Source organism: Chrysemys picta, chromosome 3 (genome assembly GCF_011386835.1).
Source record: "Chrysemys picta bellii isolate R12L10 chromosome 3, ASM1138683v2, whole genome shotgun sequence".
NCBI lineage: Eukaryota > Metazoa > Chordata > Testudines > Emydidae > Chrysemys > Chrysemys picta.
Window position 1 is genome coordinate 200,093,973 of NC_088793.1, and position 22,579 is coordinate 200,116,551.

Consider the following 22,579-nt stretch of genomic DNA (forward strand, 5'->3'; position numbering starts at 1 on the left):
CTGTCACAAGAGTCTAGTGAAAGCCTCTCTCCCAGTTTGGGAAAGGGGGGAACACCAATCTGAAGGGGCAAAGCTTGGAATACAAAGATCAGTCCCAGAATTTTTGTTTAAATGTGGGCCATTAAACAACAGTAAAGGGAGTTGGACTATTGAGTCTATAATAGGATCTGTAATGGTATAGGGGTAATTGATACAGGCTCAAACATAACAGTTATTAGCCCAGATGCTAAAAAGTCTAGGAATCCCAAACTGAACCCCCTAATTGGTCTCCAGTGGAGACAGAGACTGGGGTCAGGGAACCAGTTCGAAAACTGGGTTTGAAGATTGGACCTCTGAAATTGGAGCAAGAAATCTGGATGGCAGAAACAGTGGGTGAGCTAATAATTGGCTTGGATTTCATTGTGGCTAATAACTGCGCAACCAATGCCAGGCATTGGTATCTTACAAATGGGTATCTTACAAATTCAGTCTGTGGAAATTCCCTATAAAGATATAGCCCATGTGAGACAAATGGTTTATAAGCAACTGGTTTGCAGTGAACTAATTGTCCTGCTCCGAAGGGGCAGGAACCATTGTAACAGCCACATGCCGTGGGAGCTTTCCAGCAAGGGCAAGATGCGGAGTTTTGAAATCTGTTTTGAGACCCAGGGTCTTGGGGGAATCTTAGCTGCTAAAGCTCTTGTGGCTCTGAAACAAGAACTGAGCCCCGCTTGTTTGTGGCGGGTTTCTGACAAACAGCCAATTGTAAACAAAGGGATGCAGTTGCCATATGTGAGAGATCGGGTAAACATTGGTAGAGAAGATAATTACAAGAGGAAAGGGAATAAAGGTGAACTCCAAGAGTTTCTATTGGATTCGTTCCAGCTCAGTACAACACACTTAAATGGGGATGAGCAGAACAGTCTACAGTACTTTCTGGTAAAGAACCAGGAGTTGTTCTCCCGAGCTAACAAAGATATATGTTGTATTGCACTGGTCAGCCCCAAGAGTGATACTGGGGGGAACTAACCCATTAAACAGCAACCTCACCTACCTGTAGCTACAGGGAAGGGGCACTACAGGGCATCAAGGAAATGTCTCAGGAAGGCATAATCAAGTCTTCAACTAGTGCTTCGGCCTCACCCATCGGCCTCATTCATAGTTCTGGTTACCAAAAAGGATGGCAGCCCCAGTTTCTGTGTGGACTACAAAAAAATATCTGAAGTCACTTTAACGGATTCTTGTCTATTATCATGAATGGACGATACCCTGGATGCGATAGTAGGTTCAAGCTGGTTTTCTCACACTGACACTTAAAAGTGGGTACTGGAAGTGGGTCCAGAGGAAAAAACTGCTTTCACAGCAGAACAGAGCTTGTGACAATTTAAAGTGATGGCTTTTGGCTTGTGCAATGCACCCGCCACACTTGAGAGGCTAATGGAGAGGGTATTACAAGACTGTCCCTCTCAGCCCATCTGTTTTACCTGTAGGATATCCTGGTGCTTGCGAAAACATTGGAGCAGGAACTAAAACATTGACAAATGGTCCGTGATAACCTGAAGTTGGCCAATTTGAAACTGAGCCCAAAGAAATCAGAGTTGTTCCAAAAAAGAGGTCCTCTGCCTTAGGTACAAAATCAGCGAGGGAATTTCCACTGACAAACAGGGAAACTGAGGCTGTATAGAGCTGGCCAATGTGCCAGACACTCACAGATGTGCCATTCTATAGGGCACTGCTCCTATTATAGAAGGCTCAGTGGTGGGTTTGCCTGTATCGCAAAACCACTGCAGAGGTTGAGTGAGAAAGGGAGCCATTTCAGTGGTCAACAGGGAGTGATGTAGCATTCTGAGAGCTGAAAAGTGCCATTGTTCCTGCTCCTGTCTTGGCCTAGCCATGTTTCAAAACCCATTTCGTATTGGACACGGATGTTGGTGCTTATGGTCTGGGGGCAGTACGGATGCAAGAACACAAGGGACTTAAGAGGGTGGTAGCTTGTTACAACAAAATCTAAATTCTCCTGAGAAATTATCGCACCGCCTGAAAGTGGTTAAATTTATAGACCATTTCCCGCACTATTTGCATGGGAGGAAGTTTATAGTGGCTCTTTAAAGTCACAAGTCCTGAGGGATAGCTTGCCAGGTGGCTGGAGAAACTGCAGTACTATGATTTCACAGCCACACACAGGCCTGGCCATGAGCGTGATAATGCTGCAGCCTTATCCAGACAGCCTTGTTGGGAGGCTCATTACAAACGCTGGCCCAAGCAGGTGAGCAAGGAACTAGTCGCTCAAGAAGATGGGTGTGCCACTCTTCCTCTAATTCGCAGAAGTACTCATGTTCCTGTTTCATCCACTAGAACAACTGGGATGGGGCTAAAGTATGCATCCCAGAGCAACTGAAAACTTCCCAGAGAGGACCCTGATATCAGCAGGACCGGCTCTAGGTTTTTTGCTGCCCCAAGCAAAAAAATTTTTGGCTGCCCCCCACCACAGCCCTGGATTCCACCCCGCACTCCCCTGCTGCCCCAGCCCTGGGTTCTCCCCTCTCCCTCTCCCCCACCCACACCCCCTGCCGCCCCAGTGCTGGGCTCCCCCCTTTCCCTCCCACCAGTGCCCTCCCCCCACCCTCCTGCTGCCCCACCCCTGGGCTCTCCCCCCAACCTGCACCCTCCTGCTGTCCCAGCCCTGGGTCACTGGTAACTCGCTCCCAGAGCGGGTCATTCAGCAGGAATTTTGGATGTGCACGGAACACAGACAGGATTGGTTCCCGCATGGTTACAGAACTGCAGTAAAGTGGAACAATTTTCACCTTGTGTGACTGGAGGATATCTGGATGAATATTATAAGACTGTCCTACATAAATGAGGAAAAGTTGAAGTGCCTTTATTATTCTTTTGTTCCACTCTTTCTTTCTATGGGGAATTTGCCAATGCAATATCACTGTCTTCCTTTTAAACAAATAAAACTAAAAAAAAAAAAGGCAATGGAACCGGGGCCCGAGCCGAGCCGGAACCGCTGGGACTGGGGCTGGGGCTGGGGGCGCTCGGCCGGAGCTGCTGGGCCGGGCCGGTGGTGCTCAGCCGCTGGCCGGAACCGGGGCCCGAGCCGAACTGGGCTGGAGCGACCAGGGCTGGGGGTGCTCGGCCGGCACCACTCAGCCAGTGCCGCTCGGCCAGGGCCGGGGCCGGGCCGGAGCAGCTCGGCCGGGGCCGGTGGGGCCGGGGGTGCTTGGCCGCTGGCTGGAACCAGGGCCCGAGCCGCGCTGGGCCCAAGCGACCAGGGCTGGGGGTGCTCGGCCGCTGGCCGGCGGCCGGAACCGGGGCCCGAGCCGAGCCAGAGCGACCGGGACTGGGGGTGCTCGGCTGGCGCCCCAGGGCACGAGCCGGGCCAGAGCCGCCGGGGCCAGAGCCTCTTGGCCGGCTGCCGGAGGAAGCTGCTCGGCCGGGGGGGGCTGGACTGGGCTGCGTCTCATCGTGCCCCCCCCCCCCCCCCCAGCCCCAGCTTACCTCCTGCCTGCCTGTTTCAGGCTTCCCATGAACATTTGATACGTGGGAAGCAGGGGAGGGGGAGGAGCAGGGGGCGGAGCGTTCAGGGAAGGGGTGGAGTTGGGGCGGGGCCTAGGTCCTTTGGAGTGTTCCCTTTTTCAGAGGCTCCGATATGGTAACCCTAGGATAGCGTGTGATTGGAAAAATCAACAAATGCATCCACCCTGGAATGTAATGTCCCGTCACAATGCCACAGTAAAAGCTGTCTGGTCACAGTGGGAAAGTTAAAGCTTTAAAGATGAAATACTCTATAGGAGATGGGGAAAAACAGCGAGTGATGGACACAGGTAGCAGCTGTTTGTACCAGATGCAATGAAATAGGAAGGTCTGAGTTGATTTCATGGTCTTAAAACTGTTGGACATTAGGGAGAACCCCTGATGTAAGATCATATGGGGAAACCTTTAAAAGGAGGGACCTGGTCTGGTTCCACAATCCTAGAAGAAAGAAAGGTAGGAGGCCTAAACTGGATAAAACTTGGGAGGGAACCCTATACAGTACGGACTCAAATCAATGAAATGGTATACACGATATAGTTGGGTCACAGGACTAAACCCAACATTATCCATAAGAACTTTCTGAGAAGATATCGGGGGACAGAATTTCAGTTTTGCTGCCCTCTGAATCTGAGAAAGTAGCTGTCGAAGTTGAGACTGGAAAAGTTGTTACAGACTGAATTCTCCTCAAGGGTGGGGTCTGCCTCAGCCAGCAAATTCCACATAAACAAGTCTTTAGGGTCTGCTTGCCATGAAACCCAGGATGAGAAAAGAGATTTGGGAGGAAATAAAATTCTTTTGGGTTGGTGATGTGAAAACATCTTGACAGAAAGACACTATACATATGTAATAGTTAATCTGTATTATTCTGAATGTTTTAATTTTTTTTTCTCTTTGGGATGGAGCTGGTGAGTGTCACAGTTTTAAGCCTCACTGGGACAACAGGTGAAGCTGAGGGGTGTGTGTGTGAAGGGTGTTGTTATGAGCTGGGTGAAACATTTCTATGGATTGAGATTGACGGGTATGAGCCCACCCTTCAATTAACATGACTGTAAGCATAAGGCCCACCTAAGACAAAAGAAGTCTGTGGACCTGCCCAGGAGCTTTTGCTGAACATTGTTTTGGGTAGGAGTGTATGTTTGTGTGTGGGAAGTCAGAACGAAAAGTAACTGCCTACAGACAAAAAGGACTGAGAGAGAGAGGGAGAGAGAGAGAGAGACCGGCATAAGGAGCTGCTACTCGAAAGAATGGTGGCTGACCCTGAAAAAACCTGGGGAGAGGTTTTTGGGTCGGTGTGCGGGCTGAAAAAAATGCCTTTTGTGCTGTGAGCAAAAGTAGCTGTTTCATGCTATCTGGTTCCTTCTGCACTCAGAAAACAACTGGTTTTGTACATTTCTTATCAATAAAAAAGACTGCATCAAAGAAAATACCAGACTCCATCAATTTCTCCTTCCAACTGGAACATCGCACAGGGCCTGAACTTTGCCTAGCTGCTCAGGTCAAAAGGGGCAACAATCATTAACACTAATATTTCTGACTTTCTAAATGTTAGTTGAGTTATTTAAAAAAAAACCCTGAGCTCTAGTCTAGCCCTTCAGCTTTTCAGGAAAGAAGATAGTACATCTCCTAGAAGCAGAAATCAATATCCTCATGACATTTGCATATAAACAAAGAACTTTCAGCTCCCTGGCAAACTGTTGCCAATTTATTGCTGCCATCTCCTGTAAATCACCCAGGCTGTTCCTTCTGCACATCATCAGGATACCGAGGTATTTATTATGCTCTCACAGTACCACTTGCTTTTGTTGCAACAAGTTTGCTCATGAAAATGCTTGTTCAGTGCTTTCCTGTATATCAATAGTTGAACCTAGAGCTCATGACAAGCAAGGACCAGCCCTAGGAGTTTTGTGGCCTAATTCTGCCAAGCCGAGAGAAGAAAACTAAGCACCATTTAGAGTGAAATGTCTGCTTTAAACACATTGTGTTTCACAAGTTAATTATTCTCTTTGCAAGAGATCTTACAACAACTACAAACATTCAAAGAAGAGATGATAAGCATGCAACAGTATGTATAGATACTAGGGTTGCCAATTTTCTAATCACACAAAACTGAACACTCCTGCCCCGCCCCTACTCCAAGGCCCCACCCCTGCTTGCTCCATCCCCCACCCCCCTCACTCACTCTTCCCCACCCTCACTCACTTTCACCAGGCTGGGGCAGGGGGTTGGGGGGCAGGGGGTTCACGGCTCTGGCTGGGGGTGGGGCCAGGGATGAGGTGTTTGGTGTGCAGGAGGGGGCTCTGGGCTGGGCCAGAGGGTTGGGTGCGGGGAGGGTAATGGCTCCAGCTGGGGGTGCGGCTGGGGATAAGGGGCTTGGGGTGCAGGAGGGAGCTCTGAGCTGGGCCAGGGGGTTGGGGTGCAGGGGGGGATGCGGGGTCCCGGGGGCGTTTACTGTGGCTCCAAGGAAGCAGCTGCCAGATCCCTGTGCATGGGCGGCCAGACGGCTCTGTGTGGTGCGCGCTGCCTTTACACCCGCAGGCACCATCCCACACAAGTCCCAATGGTCGTGGTTCCTGGCCAATGGGAGCTGCAGAGCCGGTACTCGGGGCAGGGGCATCATGCAGAGCCTCCCAGTCCTTGGCCACCTCAGCTTTTAGGGGCCGCAGGGACATGATGGCTGCTTCCGAGAGCAGCACGGAGCCAGGGCAGGTAGGGAGCCTGCCTTAGCCCTGGGACCTTGCTGTGCTGCCAACCAGACTTTTAACGGCCCAGTTGGTGGTGCAGGCTGGAGCTGCCAGAGTCCTATTGACTGGGCATTCTGGTTGAAAACCGGATGCCTGGCAACCCTAATAGATACGTGAAGACTATGGTAGCATCCATGTGGTCAGAAGACAGATCATGCACATCAGAAAACCAATGTGACTCAAATTAAAGTGACATTTTAAGCATCAATAAACATATACATTATTTATTATTTCTATTACAGTAGAGACTAGAGGCTAGGGCCCCAAACTGCTGTCATCCATGGCAAATCCCAAAGGGATGTAGCCACCTTGCAGACTGAGTGTTACCTGGATCGATTTCTAACTAGTTCCTGAAGATGGTCCCAATATGGTAGGCTCTATATGAACATATAATATCCTCTACTTCAAACAGGAGTTAATTCATTGAAGTCCTATGGCCTGTGTTATACACAGATGACTCAACTGGTCCCTTCTAGCTTTATAATCTATGAAGCTGTGAAGAGACAGTCCCTCCCTCAAAGCTTTTACAATCTAATTGTAAGTCAACAGAAAACAGGTGGATAAAACAACACATGGGGGAGCACAAGGAAGCAATGAAATGATAGTGGCCAGCATGGAAAACAGATCAAAGCAACCAAGATGCCTAACCACTATTGACTTTGTTGTAGCCACCACAGTAGAAAGGAGTGTAACTCTAGATCCAAACAAGATGTGATCCTGAGCTACTGATAGCAAGGATTATGAATTACAGAAAGTGAGAGGTATTTATTTTCAAGGCACATAAGAATCTTGTGTTAAAAATGTTTGAGGAGAGCTACAGAGATTGCAGTAAATTACATCTTCTCTCCCTCCACTACTGCCAGACCACTTCCCCACCACAGATCTCTGTCTCAGCAGTACCACCTTGTGTGGCCCAATCACCTCCTTCTTTAAGATTAGATGTCTGAGGGCCTCCTCCAAATATCTGTAACCATCAATTGCATTTTTAAAGATTATGGGATAATTTGTGGCTTTGCCAAAGCTCTGAGCAAGGGGCAACAACATGTGGTTGTGCTTTCCCAGAAGCACACCAGTAACTAGATTGTGACTTAGAGTCAAAATCGGCATCTTGGAGGGCTGGGGTGAGAACCTGCAGAAGACTGACAGCTGGCACAAATTGCTTCACTTGTGTGTGTTCCACTCACTTCTCAGCCCTCCTCTTCCTCTCTGTTTACCTGTACGGAAGGAGGAGAAGTAGCGGTTCTGTGAAGGCTGTTGCCCCTTAATCCTCCGCCACCATCTGGCCCTAAGACACTGAAAAATATCTATTGTATGCAAAAAAAGGTAAGTGCCTTCCTAGCGATTATCTGAAATCCTTTACTACGGGAACTCTCCAATGGGAAATTATGTTCTGTTACAATACTTAGTCCACCCCCTTGCTAGTCCCCCCCAAAGCGACAGCACTTCAAAAGAACTTGTTCTTATTCCATCAGCAAGACACAAAGCATATTAAAACATTCAGAAAGGTAGAATCAGTATGGCAAAAGATCAGCACAAAGCAAACTAAAATGACCGATTAATAATCAAAGCAGTTTATTTTCATCCCCTAGACAGAAGAAAACCTGAGATCCCATATACATCCGCATCTACAAGCAGCTGTCCCATGCTTCCTTCCTCCTACACAATCATATCCTCACTGCTCTGTGACACACCATCAAACTCTTATCCCTTCTGCTAGGGCATTTTTGGCATCAACCCTTCTATAAAGCAAATTTAAAGAAAGAAATTATTTTCTTATACTCTACTTTCATCTTTCCTGGTGGGTGTGCCTGTCTTTTCCTCAGTCTTCTTCATTTCCACCAGAATAATTTCCCCCTTTTGTCTCTTAATCTCTCCTTGTGCTCCACTAATTTCCCGTTCCTTCCCTTTCACTGACGTAAATTCATTCTGCTTGCCACAATTTTCCCTACCTCTCCCATCCCCTGGTTACCTCTCTTCACCTCCCCCGTCCCTATGACCTGTTGCCTTGGCACTCTCTTCTGAACCCTATTAGCTTGTGCTCCTCCCTTTTTCCTATCAACAAGGCTTGAATCTCCCCTTCCCTCACGCCTCTAATGCTTTTCGTGCCCCACTCTGTCCCACTTCCCTTCCCTTCTCTGATGCTGCCAGTCCTTGATGCCCTCCTCTGGAGACTTTAAGTCCCCTCTTCTCCTTCCCCATAATCTCTCTTTGCTTTTTCAGGGGACCTTCCAGTAGTCTATGGGAAACAGGGCTTTAGCCTTCTGTGGGTAGTCTCGGGGGAATAGGATTTTGGCTCTGACTTGCTACAGTGGGGTAGGCTGAGAGATGGAACAGAAGATGCTCAGATGATCAAAAGGGCGGTGGAGATGGCTGCCTGAAAAACTTTTATATTCATGCTGCTACATGCATCTCCTGATCACTGCATTAGAGGTGAGGCAAAAGCATTACAAACAAAACAGTGGGGTGGGGCGTGATGCGAAGAAGCCACAAACTGCTTTCCCAGTCTAAAAAGAATATAACCACCAGTGGCAACATACATTACGCAGCCAGCAGATAATAAAAGGGCTCAAAACCGTCAGAGATTTCAGTTATCAGGTGAACCAATGGGAAGTAAACTGTGGACCCTACCAACTCACGTTTTGACATGAAAAATGAAAACAACATTAGCATTACTAGATAAGAAGGGGAACGTTTCACTCACTTTCACTATAGTCTCATATTCCATTTCTACTTCTGTTTTTCCTCTACTTCTTGTTCTTCTATGCTCTTTAAAACAAAACCAAGGATCATTTCAATTTTAGGTGATTAGCAATTACTCTAAACTAAAATTACATAATTTTGTGCAGTACAAAAAAGTAACCTCTCTTTTATCTAGGCACTTAATGAACAACAGAAAGATCACTCTGCCCTTCTAAGTGCTGGCTCATTAATATTTGACCAGTTGGTAGGAACACATTAGGCAGTGAATTTGACCAGTTGGTAGGAACACATTAGGCAGTCAAACCAATCTAGGAAACATAATCTGTCACTCTTTATTAAAAGAGGACAATGTTTCAACATGCTTCTGTGTGGGAGATCTGAGCTTGGGTGCAGCTGGAGCTCAGACACATTGAAGAAAAAATAATTTCCTCAAAAAAGAGACATTCTTTCGATAGGGGGGAAAAGTGTATTTCCATAAGGACAATGGCAACCAGCCATGCCACCTCTGGTTCCTATTGGACGGAGTATCTAAGGTCACTACAGAGATATCACATCAGTCTCTGATCATGCCAGATTTCTTAAACTAAGCGGGATTGGCCTTAATCAGTTCTTAGATAGGAGATCTTCAAGCAAAACCCCAGAATGCTTCAGAAAGTGGTGCTAGAGAATCAACAGATGGAACACTTCCTTTTGAGTCAGTATTGAACCAATGCCTGAGCAGAGGAAGCTACTGGGCATGATGCTGTTTGAGGTGACGTTTTCGGGGTAAGGTATAAAACCAATATTCTGATCCACCAAAAACAAGCAAAACAAACTGAAACAAAACCACCTAAATTTGCATTTGATTTCCAGTGTCAAAATTCATATTTGGGTCATTTAAAAGAGTGGCAGGATTTTCATATTACCCCACCCTCTTAGCAGGCATTGGTACCCTCCAGAGAGCTGCAGGCTATTTATTGCTGACTCTCTGGGACAGGTGTAGCTCATTATACACCACCCCGAATGTAAGGGGGGTAAAGGTAGCCTTCAGTAAGAGAGTACAGGCCTGGGTCAGAGAGGCCCCGAAGGAAAGAACTTTAGCCTAGAAGCATCCAAAAAACTCCAAGGGGTCCACGTAGGACAATTACCTTGAAGGTTATCTTTTTGTTAGTAAAACTATACTTCAGAAAGGTAACGTTTTGGTGCTGACTAAAGTGTAGCTTTTATTTGGCGCTGGATTAGAACACCATCAGTTTACAAACAAATATATGTTCCCTACTAAAATTACTTTTCCACTTGCGATTGGCAGTATATTCTTCATCTATTGTCCTAAACTGTTGTGTAGCATTGCTGTGTGGTAACAGCTGATATTTCACCCCAGCAGAGATTGCAGTGGTGAGTGATGTGATTGCTGCATGTTGATGGGAGCTGCATGAATAAGGACTGCAGTTCTAGTTCTGTTTGTAGGAGTTAAAACTTCATGGCTATTTTTGCAGTACAGTGGGTGCTATTAAAACCTTGGTGTCTACCACACATGGTGCTCCATATATTCAGAATGGGAAATATTACCGACACCACTGTATATTTTAAATACATGGTGACACTGGGCCAAAGTCAGCCCTGGTATGATAGCTGGGCACAAATTAATGAAAGTCAATGATGCTTGGCCCTAGATGGTTGTCTGTTAAGTTTGTTAAGAAAGCATCGAAAACAAACTTTTCAACTGAAATAGAAAGAAATGAGTAGCACAAAGGTAAGAGTTTTCATGTTCTATTCTAATGAAAATAATAATAAAGTTTCTGTAACTTAGCAGCTGAAGTAATACTTAAATTTTTCACAAAATGTTTCCCCTTAAAGCATTTTTGTAAACTGATCATAATGACCAAGTCACTTCCTTGGCAATGGTGAAGAAGGAGAACAATGCATTTTATGCATTGTGTGCTCATCTTACATTCATTTGGATTTATAAATGTCTTGTAATTGAAACACAGTGGAGAAAAAAAATCATCATCAACTAACTTAATATGGCTGGATTTGAATGAAATTAATATGTAACAGAACTTACAAAGCCCTCCTATATTGCATCATAATGAAAGAATAAAAACACTTTATCTGTTTTCCCCTTGAACTCTTTCACCTTGGGCTGTAAAGCTATTACATTAGCAGTGACATAGATGGTGTTGTAAGTTACATGTTGGGTATAAGTTGGTCAGAAAATGGGCACTCGTGATAGTGGAGTTTGCAAAGTAAATCCATAATATATGCGGAGGGAGCAGAATGTGGGGATTACAGCAGAAAAAATGTAGCAGCAAGAAGGTGAAATGTACAGTGGGATGAGACAGCTGCTTTATTGTACAAGTGTTACTTTTCCTGGGGCACTTTAATTTCTGGCCCTTTTGGCCTGCAAGTTACACTTGTTTTGCATACCTGCTGACGGATAAATCAGTTGAAGTTGCATTATTTTACCACTTGCACCAGTTTTATGCTACAATTATATGTGAGGTTTAAGTTACATTACCATTTTGTCACTGCAGAATTTGGCCTAGTTACTTCCAGGAGAGTTGCATCCATTACATAAGGTCTGAATTTGGCCCCTGGAATTTTCCTTAAAACAGACCTTGCAGCACACTAACTTCCATCCCAGGGCTAACTTATTTACTTTGTTTAATACTCTTCCTGTTCCTTACTTCAAGGATCTTATTTTTAGCCTACCTCCTTGTAAGTGCACATTTGCGTTTGTGAAAAGGCATGTTTGCTTTGCATGCAAGCGATCCCAATTTTACATACTCACAGGGCTAGGTATTCCTGTAGACTTTTTTGTTCACAGTTGGGGATCTGGGTGTGCACACGGTGAGGGGCGTGTGCAAAGTATGTGCACATTTGCGAACATGCAAATAACACCTAGCTGGAAGCTGAAAATCAGGTTCAAAATGGCTAATCACTTCGAAAAAATAACATCCAAAAGTGACAATAAAACAATTCTCCTCTGCCATACTTGGGATTTTCACCTTCCTTATTAGCAAGTACCCAAAACACAGTCAATCAAATGTAACAGAGATATCTGTATAGCAGCTGTAGCTAACTGACAGCCTGAATGCCCTCTGTGATATAAAGTTACAACATATGACACCCTAGTTCGAATTAAGGTGCACATAATTCAAATTCTACAATATTTTCAGAGCTTATATTATGTATGTGTTCTGCCACTATTGCTATTTTTTTAATCCAATTAGCACGAGCATATCAGACATTATAAATCATGTGTTGCACACACATATTTACCACAGAGGGCTCGCTTGCTATGGAGTTCCAGTCAGCGAACAGAATTGTCTTGCAGCATAAGAAAGAGTGAGTCAGGAAGAAACACAAGGATTAAAATGAACTCCGAATTTGAAGCTCTTGATTTCATTTGTTACGACTACATTTATTGTATTGTAAGTTACATGGATCTTGTCTTTAAAAACCAGCAACTCCTTTATTCTAGCAAGGAATAGATTTTAGATGCCTTTGTGCATGCACAGTAGTCATGTTAAATGGCTTTTGGTGAAACATTTTAAATCTGCAGATAATTAATGCAACACAGACAGAACGTACTGCTTCCCAAATCATAAAAATGCATCTGAATAGCTATTAGTCGCAGTAATGTTCAGGGAACATCACAGAGAGAAGACACTATGCTTCTGAATGACAGACTAGCTCTTAGGAGATCAGAGTCAAATGAGTATATTTTTTCTGTTATCCATAATTAATTTGCAATGCTGTATTTTCCCAGCATTTATGTGGAGAAGCCCCCACTACTATAAAGTACAAAAATCATTCAATGCAAGATAAGCATTTAAAATGCGAAGGTTATAAACATGTTTCAATTTATCTGACAATAGTCAATGTATGGATGTCCTGTACTGTCCCAAAGTCCACCAAAAAGAGTGTTTTACATTTCTGGTCTCAAAGTCCTTCTAGTGGTCCACCCTCCTTCTCCTCTCAGACAGTTGAATTCTTGTCTGAGATCTGAGACTGAATACATTGAGTTTATGTTCGTAACTGCTTTTTATAACTCATGTTATACAGCAGATGGGGAGTACAAATCTGTCAAAGTATGAGTACCTTTGTATGAGTACCTTCATTGTTAAGCATATTTTTTTCACCATATTGATTAGAAACTTGATTAGGCTTTGTAATTTTTTCTTTGATATTAAGTAGAGCTGAATCATGTTCATTATACTCTAAGCTCTAATCTTGCGAATATTTACAACACATGCTTAACTTTAAGACCATGTCTACACTGAGCAGCATGGAACCACTCGTGCTTCAAGTCAACCTCGTGCATGCTGTCTTTGTAGAACTGGGGCCTAAAACAGCATTCCAGGACAGCTCAACCTCCCTTCGGTTCATACTTTAAATTGTTTAATCGTTTTGCTGAGCAAAAGTTTTGTTTTCAATGAAATTGAATCATTTTCCTACATAGTTAAATTTATCCAATTGTTTGAATTTTTTTTAAATATAATTTTGCATGGCCTGTTTTCTCAGTGTTTGGATTTTTGCAAAAAAACCTCAAATCTGGGAATAGTCAGTGTTTCTTGGGCGGTGCTAAGTGTCCTGTAAACGGCATGGTGGATCAAGTGCGAGCCTAGAAGCCAAGTGGTCCTGAGTTCTTTTACCATCTCTGCCATCATCTGCCTCTAATAATACTCTCCAGTAAAGAAGCGCTCTACAAATGTTAATTTGAAGTAGATAAATCACCTCATTTCTAACAGATGCAGACAAATGAGGCTCAGAGGTGAATTAATATGCCTGTGGCCATGTAGAGGGGTTTGGCTCTCAAGGGGGGCGGGGAACCACACCGCCTCGCTACTTCCTTTCAGTTGTGATGGGGAATGAGCTTGGCCGCGGGAGTCTCTCGCCGTGGCAGCAGTAGAGGCAAAACACAACAGTTATTCACGCCCGGTCGGCGGGCAGTAGTGTGTCACGGGCTCAGGTCCTCAGACAGTCAAACACTGACATAGGCGGCTTTTCCTTTAGTGAGCTCTGGGGTTGGGCTTTTATACTTCCTGTCTTGCGCCTTGACCTCTGTGGGGCGGGCGCAGGATTCACTGGCTCCGCCCACTTTGGTGTTTGGAGAGGCTCGTCCTTTTCTGGGGGGTCGGGGAACTACACCGCCTCTCTACAGGCCATGAACCAATTTCTCAAGAGAGTTTGGTGGGCCTAGAAAGAGACACATAAAGGGCTAGATGGTCCGTGTGTGATCTAGACCAGGATGATGTTACGCTACCACTGGAGCAGCACAGGAGGGAGTTTGTTGTGATTTGGGGGCGGCACAATCTCTCTCCCACTCACCTTGCTGCTCCCGATCTGCATATGCTCCCTGACACATGGGTATAAGTATGCTGTCAGATGCGCTGGGGGAGGGGTGGGGTGGAGTCAAGGCTCCTCCCGTTTCTCAGCCACCTGTACAAGGGCGAACATAGCTGTTCTGCAGTGCCTACTTCCCCTCCTGTATCTTATGCCCTCTTTGCTCCCTTGTGCCAGTACACACGACAAGCCACAATCTGGCGTTAAGTCATTATTGATACATAAGTAATTTTCTTTGTTAGCTGTCTATCAGCCTGTGTTTTATTAGGGCCTATCCACAAAAGAGGGAAGAGGTGTTCCTTGACAAGAAGTGTAAAAGATCCATGGGTAAAAAAATAAATAAATAGGGTGTCCACCTGTGAATGCAGTGTTCCAAGACATGCTGAAAAAGCTGATAGGACAGAACACTGAAGTATTAAGTAAACTGAATATTGAATCATTTCAGTGTTGAATATTGAAACCTTAAGATGAAATATGACACAGTAAAACACATAATTGGTTGTGTATAATTATTAAAGTTCTTCTGGTCGGATAATATGTAGCATTATTATCAGTAACTCTCAAAGTCTTTACAAAGCAGGTCAGTATCACTATCCCCATTTTACAGATGAGGAAACTGAAGCATCCGGTGGGGAAGTGACTTGCCCAACATCACCCAGCATTCTAGTGGCAGAGCTGAGAATTGCACCAAAGGTTCGTAAGTCCCACACCAGGTGTCCTAGCCACTAGGCCACAATGGCTCCCAAACTTACTGTTTGGGCAATTTTAAGGTCAAAGAATTCACACAAGTAGTAACTAATGTGGGGAACTGACCCTGGGAAATGAGTTAGGGCTTTGGTTAATTTGTTCTTATTGGGAATCAATTATTGTTAAATATTATTTTTCTGGGTAATAAACTCAGGAGTTCTCAAACTTCATTGCATCGCGACCCCCTTCTGACTACAAAAATTACTACACGACCCCAGGAGGGAGGACTGAAACCTGAGCCCGCCTGAACCCCACCGCCCCGGGTCGGCCAAAGCCAAAGCCGGAGTCCCACCACCTCAGGGAGGAGGGCAAAGCTGAAGCCCATAGGCTTCACCCCAGGCAGGGGGCCTGTAATCTGAGCTGTGCTGCCCAGGGCTGAAGCCCTCAGGCTTCAGCTTCGGCCTCAGGTGGTGGGGCTCAGGCTTCGGCTCTGGTCCCAGCAAGTCTCAACCAGCCCTGAGGACCCCATTAAAATGGGGTCGCAACCCATGTTGGGGGCCTGACCCGCAGTTTGAGAACCGCTGGGCTAGAGTGTAAGTCAAATGCAGTGCATAGCTACGCTGCCCCAAGAGCAAGACAGGAACCTGAATGTGACTCCAGGGATCACAATCAGCTCCCAAATTCCCCCTTTGCTCCATGGGGGAAGTCATTTGTTAAGGCCCTTTAGCTGGTACAACTTACTTGCCCCTCTGGGCTGGCTACGTACAGGGAGGAATGTGACTCTCCCCACCTATGTACGTGGAAAGTGGAGTAACAGCCCAGTAGCAGCTGTTGTCTCTCCTCGCTTCTCAGTGTGATGTGGGTAATCTACATGGGGATGTAAGGAGATCCATATGCCCCATTACTTCCCTGCTTGGGCATGCAACTCACAGCTGAGGCCTGTACGCTTTGATCTCCAAATCAAATCTCCAATTTCCCCTGCTATCTCTATGATGAAACAACACATTTTGATTTGGAACATTGGGGTTCAGAAGTGTTGCTCGCCCTACCCAAGATCCTGTTCTAAGTCATACCTGTGTAAATCTGGAGTGACTCCACTGATATCACTGACGTGACTCCAGGTTTACACCGGTGCAACTGAGATCAGAATCAGACTGGACTGAGGACGCAACTTGTCTAAGAGTCTCCATGGTCTAGTGGATTTGGCATAAATTTAGCAGTCTGACATTCTAACAATCCTGCCTGTGCTACTGTGTGACTTTCAGCAGATCTCCTAACCTCTATCAGCCACAATTTCCCCATCTGTAAAATGATCTGAACTATATTTACCGACCTCAAACTTAATATGGTTTGTAAAAAGCTGAAAGTTAAAAGCATTGATAAGGCCACTATGCTGCAGAGGTGGGGCTAAAACGCAGCCTTTCTAGATCATTATCTTGTGCTCAAAATGCACCAGACCATATGGTGTTGCTTTTTGGGGGGAGAGGGGTAGTGGGAGCTTCTTCTGTGAAAGGATTTAGTCCAATGCACCTCCTCAATGAGGTTGTACCAGAAAGAGCCTTTTGCAGTTCTCAAATGCCTTATCAAGAAAAATGCTGTCTCCTCAAATCAAAATTTGACGGTTTCAAAATCACAAACCAAATGAACAGAAGAAAAAACTTATATGCAAAAGATTTTTCAGCAAATCATCATTATTTACTTTTATTTTGCCAGATTTAGTATATAAGCCAAATTACGGTTTTCAAGGTGCCACATGGGCAAGTCCCTTCTCCATTCTATATATTGAATAAGAAGCGATTTTCTTTGTTTTTAACCACACATTTTCAGCCGCATTCTCACTGAAGCCAAAGTTAGCCTCATTCAGATAATATATTGAACGGATTCTGGTAAACTCATGCTGACTTAATATCAATTTGCGGAGTAGAAAATCCTGCTAATATTGAACGAATTCAGTACAACTGTGCCTATTTCAGATCAATTTACAATAAACAATTTCCTGTCAATTTAAAATCACAGATTTCCCAATCCAAGCAGCATTTAATTCTAAAGAATTACAGCACTCCACACAAATGGTTTTCAATTAACCCAGCCAGTGGTATATAATTCTATGTTTACAGTCTAGTTCCACAGTTTGTATGAACAACAAATCTATACAACAAGGGAATGGGCGGACTGAATACCTCCACACAGCCAATTTCACTTTTGAGTAATAGAGAATCAAAGAATGACACACTTACACTTTTATATACAGTCCAAGGGAGATCTGATTTCTTATTGGGCCGGAACCCCGTGGGACACAGGTGTGTATGTACCTCCCCCTTCCTGGATGCCCCAATTCCAGCTTCTCCCAGCCTTGCAGCAGAATAATAAACAGTTCTGCTGCCAATGGGAGGTCTGCAGGTTCAGAGGTGGCATCTCAGTTTGTCCCTCACTGGCCCAAGCTTTTGGTCTCAGGTTTCAACAAAAATACTTTCAACTGACTGAGTGTTTTAAGAGAACACCCATCCTTTTCTTTTCAGTGTTGTGTTAAGCAAACAGACTCAAAAGACAGTGGAATAGCAACTAGAAAAAAAGTCTGAACTTTGAGATCCCTGCCCAGTGCTTTGAGTGTATTGTCTCTGCACATTCACCCATATAAGATATGCAGCTGCCGCTTAGTGTCAGGACTTTGGGAACCTCCAGGACAGAGAACCACAGAAAGGTTCTCACCAAACTTCCAGAGCAGAATGTATAGAAGGGCCATGCCATCCTAATCATATTAGCTCCTTCCTCTAAACCTTAGAGTTCTAGCGAAGAGCTCTGAGGAAGAAGGGAACATAGGCAGGTAGTGTGGACATGTAGGAGTAATAACCACTAACTAGTTATTTCAGGTAATAAGCTTTCTTCCTTCTCTAATTATTGCCTCTGCACATTTCCCACTGCAGAGGATGTGAGGGAGATTCCCACACTTGAGCCATTCTTTTTAGGTGACAAATCTGAGGAACTGTCCTATGTTGAGGTGTCAATAGAGAAGATTCTGGAACAAATTGATAAATTACCATTTGGTCCTGGGTGACTTATTAGTATTTATTCACCCATGAGTTCTGAAGAAACTCAAATATGAAATTGCAGTGCTAAGTGTGGTATGTAACCTATCGCTTAAATCAGCTTCTGTACCAGATGACTGGAGAACGGGTAATGTTATGCCAATTTTTAAAAAGGGTTCTAGATGCGATCCTGGCAATTACAGGCTGGTAAGCTTAACTTCTGTACTAGGCAAATTGGTTGAAACTATAATAAAGAACAGAATTATCAGACACATAGATGAACATGATTTGTTGAGGAAGAGTCAATACAGCTTTTGTAAAGGGAAATCATGCCTCACCAATCTAACAGAATTCTTGGACGGGGACAACAAACATGTGGACAAGGGTGATCCAGTGGCTACAGTGTACATGGACTTTCAGAAAGCCTTTGACAAGGTCCCTCACCAAAGGTTCTTAAACAAAGTAAGCTGCCATGGGTAAGAGGGAAGGTCCTCTCATGGATCAGTAACGGGGTAAAAGACAAGAAACAAAGGGTAGGGAGAAATGGTCTGTTTTCCAAATGGAGAGAGGTAAATATTGGTTACCTGAGGGATCTGTACTGGAACCAATACTGTTCAACATATTCATAAATGATCTGCAAAAAGGGTTAAACAGTGAAGTGGCAAAATTTACAGATAATATAAAATTAATCAAGATAGTTAAGTCCAAGGCAGCCTGCAAAGAATTACAAAAGGATCTCACAAAACTGGGTGACTGGGCAACAAAAAGGCAAATGAAATTCAATGTTGGTAAATGCAAAGTAATGCACATTGGAAAACATAATTCCAACAATACATATTGTGACAAAGTTCCTCCTCTATCTTGGTGGGTCCTGCGCTTATTGGCGGATTTTCTTGCCGCAGAGATTCACCATGCAGGTTGGGGAACAGCCCAGAGACCTTACCCTCTGGAAGAACCCACAGTCCAGGTCAATTGGGAGGTTTGGGGGCAACCCTGGCCTGCCCTCTACTCTGGGTTCCAGCCCAGGGCCCTGTGGACTGCAGCTGTCTATAGTGCCTCCTGTAACAGCTGCATGACAGCTACAACTCCCTGGGCTACTTCCCCATGGCCTCCTCCAAACACCTTCTTTATTCTCACCACAGGACCTTCCTCCTGGTGTCTGATAACGCTTGTGCTCCTCAGTCCTCCAGCAGCACACCCTCTCACTCTCAGCTCCTTGCGCCTCTTACTCCCAGCTCCTCACACTCGCACCACAAACTGAAGTGAGCTCCTTTTAAAACCCAGGTGCCTTGATTAGCCTGCCTTAATTGATTCTAGCAGCTTCTTCTTAATTGGCTCCAGGTGTCCTAATTAGCCTGCCTGCCTTAACAGGTTCTAGCAGGTTCCTGATTACTCTAGTGCAGCCCCTTCTCTGGTCACTCAGGGAACAGAAAACTACTCATCCAGTGACGAGTATATTTGCCCTCTACCAGACTCCTGTACCCCCCTGGTCTGGGTCTGTCACAATATGTAAATTAGCAGTTACCACTCAAGACAGAGATCTTGGGGTTGTTGTGGATCGCTCTCTGAAAACATCTGCTCAATGTGCAGAAGCAGTCAACAAATCAAACAGAATGTTAGGAACCAGTAGGAAAGGGACAGATAATATGTCAGAAAATATCATAATGCCACTATATAAATCATGGTATGCCAACACCTTAAATATTGTGTGTGGTTCTGGTCACCCCAACTCAAAAATATATTAGAAATGACAAAGGTACAGAGAAGGGCAACAAAAATGATTAAGGATATGGAAAAGCTTCCATACGAGGAGATGTTAAAAAGATTAGGGCTGGTCAACTTAGAAAAGAGACTGCTAAGGGGGACATGACAGAGGTCTATAAAGCACGAATGGTAATGGATGGTATGGAGAAAATAAATAAGGAAGTGTTATTTACTCCTTCACATAACACACGAACCAGGGGCCACCCAATGAAATTAATAGGCAGAAGGTTTAAAACAAACAAAAGGAAGTACTACTTCACACAATGCACAGCCAACCTGTGGAACTTGTTGCCAAGGGATGTTGTGAAGGCCAAAACTATAACCGGATTAAAAAAGAATTAGATAAATTCACAGGAGACAGATCCATCAATGGCTATTAGCCAAGATGATCAGGGATGCAACCCCACGCTATGGGTGTCCCTAGGCCTCCGACTGCCAGATGCTGGGACTGGATGACAGGGGATGGATCACTTGATGATTGCCCTGTTCTGTTAATTCCCTTTGAAGCATCTCGCATTGGTCACTGTCAGAAGACAGGACGCTGGGCTACATGGACCATTGGTCTGTCCCAGTATGGCCATTCTTATGTTCTTGTCTAGGAACAGTAATTGCTCAGGAAGGTGTTCTGAGAAGTTCTTATCAATCAGAGAGCAGAATGGCTCTCCCGAAGCAAATATGAGTTCTAGATGCCAAGGTGAGAAAGTAGTGGTGTATAAATGTATTAATAGAGCTCCAGATAGAAGCCCTACACATTTTTAAAATACAAAGGAATTTCTTCAAAATTTCCTCAGCTTTATAAGTGTCCACAAATCACACCTTTGGGATAAAAGCCTTGATTTGTACAGAGCCCCATTAGCCCATATAAAAGAGAACCTCTGGTTAGATATCAAGGTAGATCTCCCCCAGTTATCTGCAGTCCTGGGCATAGAAACAGTGGATGTCTCTTTCAGGAGCTCCTCACGAGCTTTTCTTTTCAGCCAAGCCAGCCAATTTCTAGTACAGGTACATATGGATTCACGGACACCTCCAGGTATGGAAAGAAGGTAGCTCTACCACCTACAGCCACTTACATAAAGGAAAAAATCTGAGGTAGTTGGAACCACACAGCCCTTTTATAGCTTAGGCACCAGATGATTAATATCACGAAAGGGAAAGGGTGCTTGGGCAGCTCTAATAAGCAATATTCTCTAGAAGGTTCCTGATGCTCAACTGCTCCAGGATACTCAACCCATAAGTGGCAATCTGCAGAGACAATTCTCAGAGAATCTGCACCAAAATTTTGCAAACTGGGTGCCTAGATAGGTTTCTAAACTCCTGAATGAAGTCAATAGGTGTTGCTTGCTTCTGAAAATCTGGCCACTTTTAGTTGGGAGCCTAAGTGGATTTTGGTGCTTAACTTATAGGTACCTTGGTTTAAAATGCTGGCCTTGACTTTTACCAGCCGATATGACAAACGGAAAGTCTCAGTGTTCTACAAAATCAGGCCTGAAATTCACAACGGGTCAAGTAATCAGATTTTAGAAAGTGTCTGACAAGTTGCTACTAGTTCTTTACCTGGATATATTGCAAAATATTTTTATCATGCTGCCTGCGTAGAAAGGGCCAGGAGTGGTGACACAACAAATTGTTCGGACTGTCACCTCCATTTGCTGTCTTAACTGTTTGACTGATCACTGCATTCTTTCTTGTTGCTTTGAATGATGGCACACATTTTTCTTGTAATGCTCTTGTAATGCCATTATGTCTCTGTGCATGAGGCCAGACTACACCATGGCAATAATATTGCTCTGTGTCAGCAAGAGCAGTGGTAGCTATGCTCTGTTACGTTGTCCTCAGGCAAAGTTTTGCACCTTTCTTGGATGTAATGTTCATGATGTCACTAATATGTCTCTTTATTTGTCTGAGTTTTAAATTCAAGGACAGAGCTCATTCTCCACCCCCGCTTAGAGCTGTATTAAGCTCTCCACATTGTTCTTCCCAGAATCAGAATTGATGGCTTATTCATTCATAGAATTATAGAACCATAGGGTTAGGAGGGACCTCAAGGGTCATCTAGTCTGCTTTTCTTGGAATAAAAATTTACTCTAAAAGCTGCCGCAGTCTCTCTCATTCATTTCTTAGGGCTTCACAATGGTGGTTTGTTACCAACTGGTCTTAGAGGTTTTAATGAAATGACAAGGCATGTGCAACCATAAATAAATAATGCTAATGATCATGCCAAATGTATGACTGCAATGGCTATTTATCAGTTCTATACTCCTGTAAGCAAGAAGTAGTTCAAGTTTTCTTGCATAATACAAGTATTAAATTCCACTAGTAATTATACAATGCACATAAAATTAAAGGTGTAGTGAGTATCTGTGGTCAGGAAGCAACATGGGCAGGGTTTTTGTGCTGTGTTTGTCCAGCGCTTAGGCTGGTTCATGACTGTGGCTCCTAGGAGCTACTGCCATACAAATAAACAATAATAATGCATATTCATTAACAATTTTTTAAATAAACGTTACAAATTGATTCTTATTTTATATACATCTCTACCCTGATATAACGCGACCCGATATAACACGAATTCGGATATAACGCGGTAAAGCAGCGCTCCGGGGGCGGGGGGGTGGGGGGAGCGGTGCTGCACACTCCGGCGGATCAAAGCAAGTTCGATATAACGCGGTAAGATTTTTTGGCTCCCGAGGACAGCGTTATATCGGGGTAGAGGTGTATATATATCTTTATATAGTTTATTTACTGTCTCTCTCTCTCTCAATATATATATAAGGAAGGTAAATATTCTCATTATTTAGGAGCTTTCTGATTTTT

At 44.4% G+C, this 22,579-nt stretch overlaps 1 protein-coding gene across 3 annotated transcripts in view; it reads right to left on the minus strand.

Annotated features, from left to right (window-relative positions):
* PLCB1 (phospholipase C beta 1) overlaps positions 1–22,579 on the minus strand; it is a 623,222-nt gene that overhangs the window by 30,385 nt on the left and 570,258 nt on the right. Inside the window, exon 32 of one of the 3 annotated variants that reach the window (XM_065589798.1) lies at positions 8,962–9,026. The exons of the other annotated variants lie outside the window; for them this stretch is intronic. Within the exon in view, the coding sequence (XP_065445870.1) occupies positions 8,988–9,026 (39 nt within the window). The 3' untranslated portion in view covers positions 8,962–8,987. The remainder of the gene's footprint in view (positions 1–8,961; positions 9,027–22,579) is intronic. 3 annotated transcript variants of the gene reach the window in all.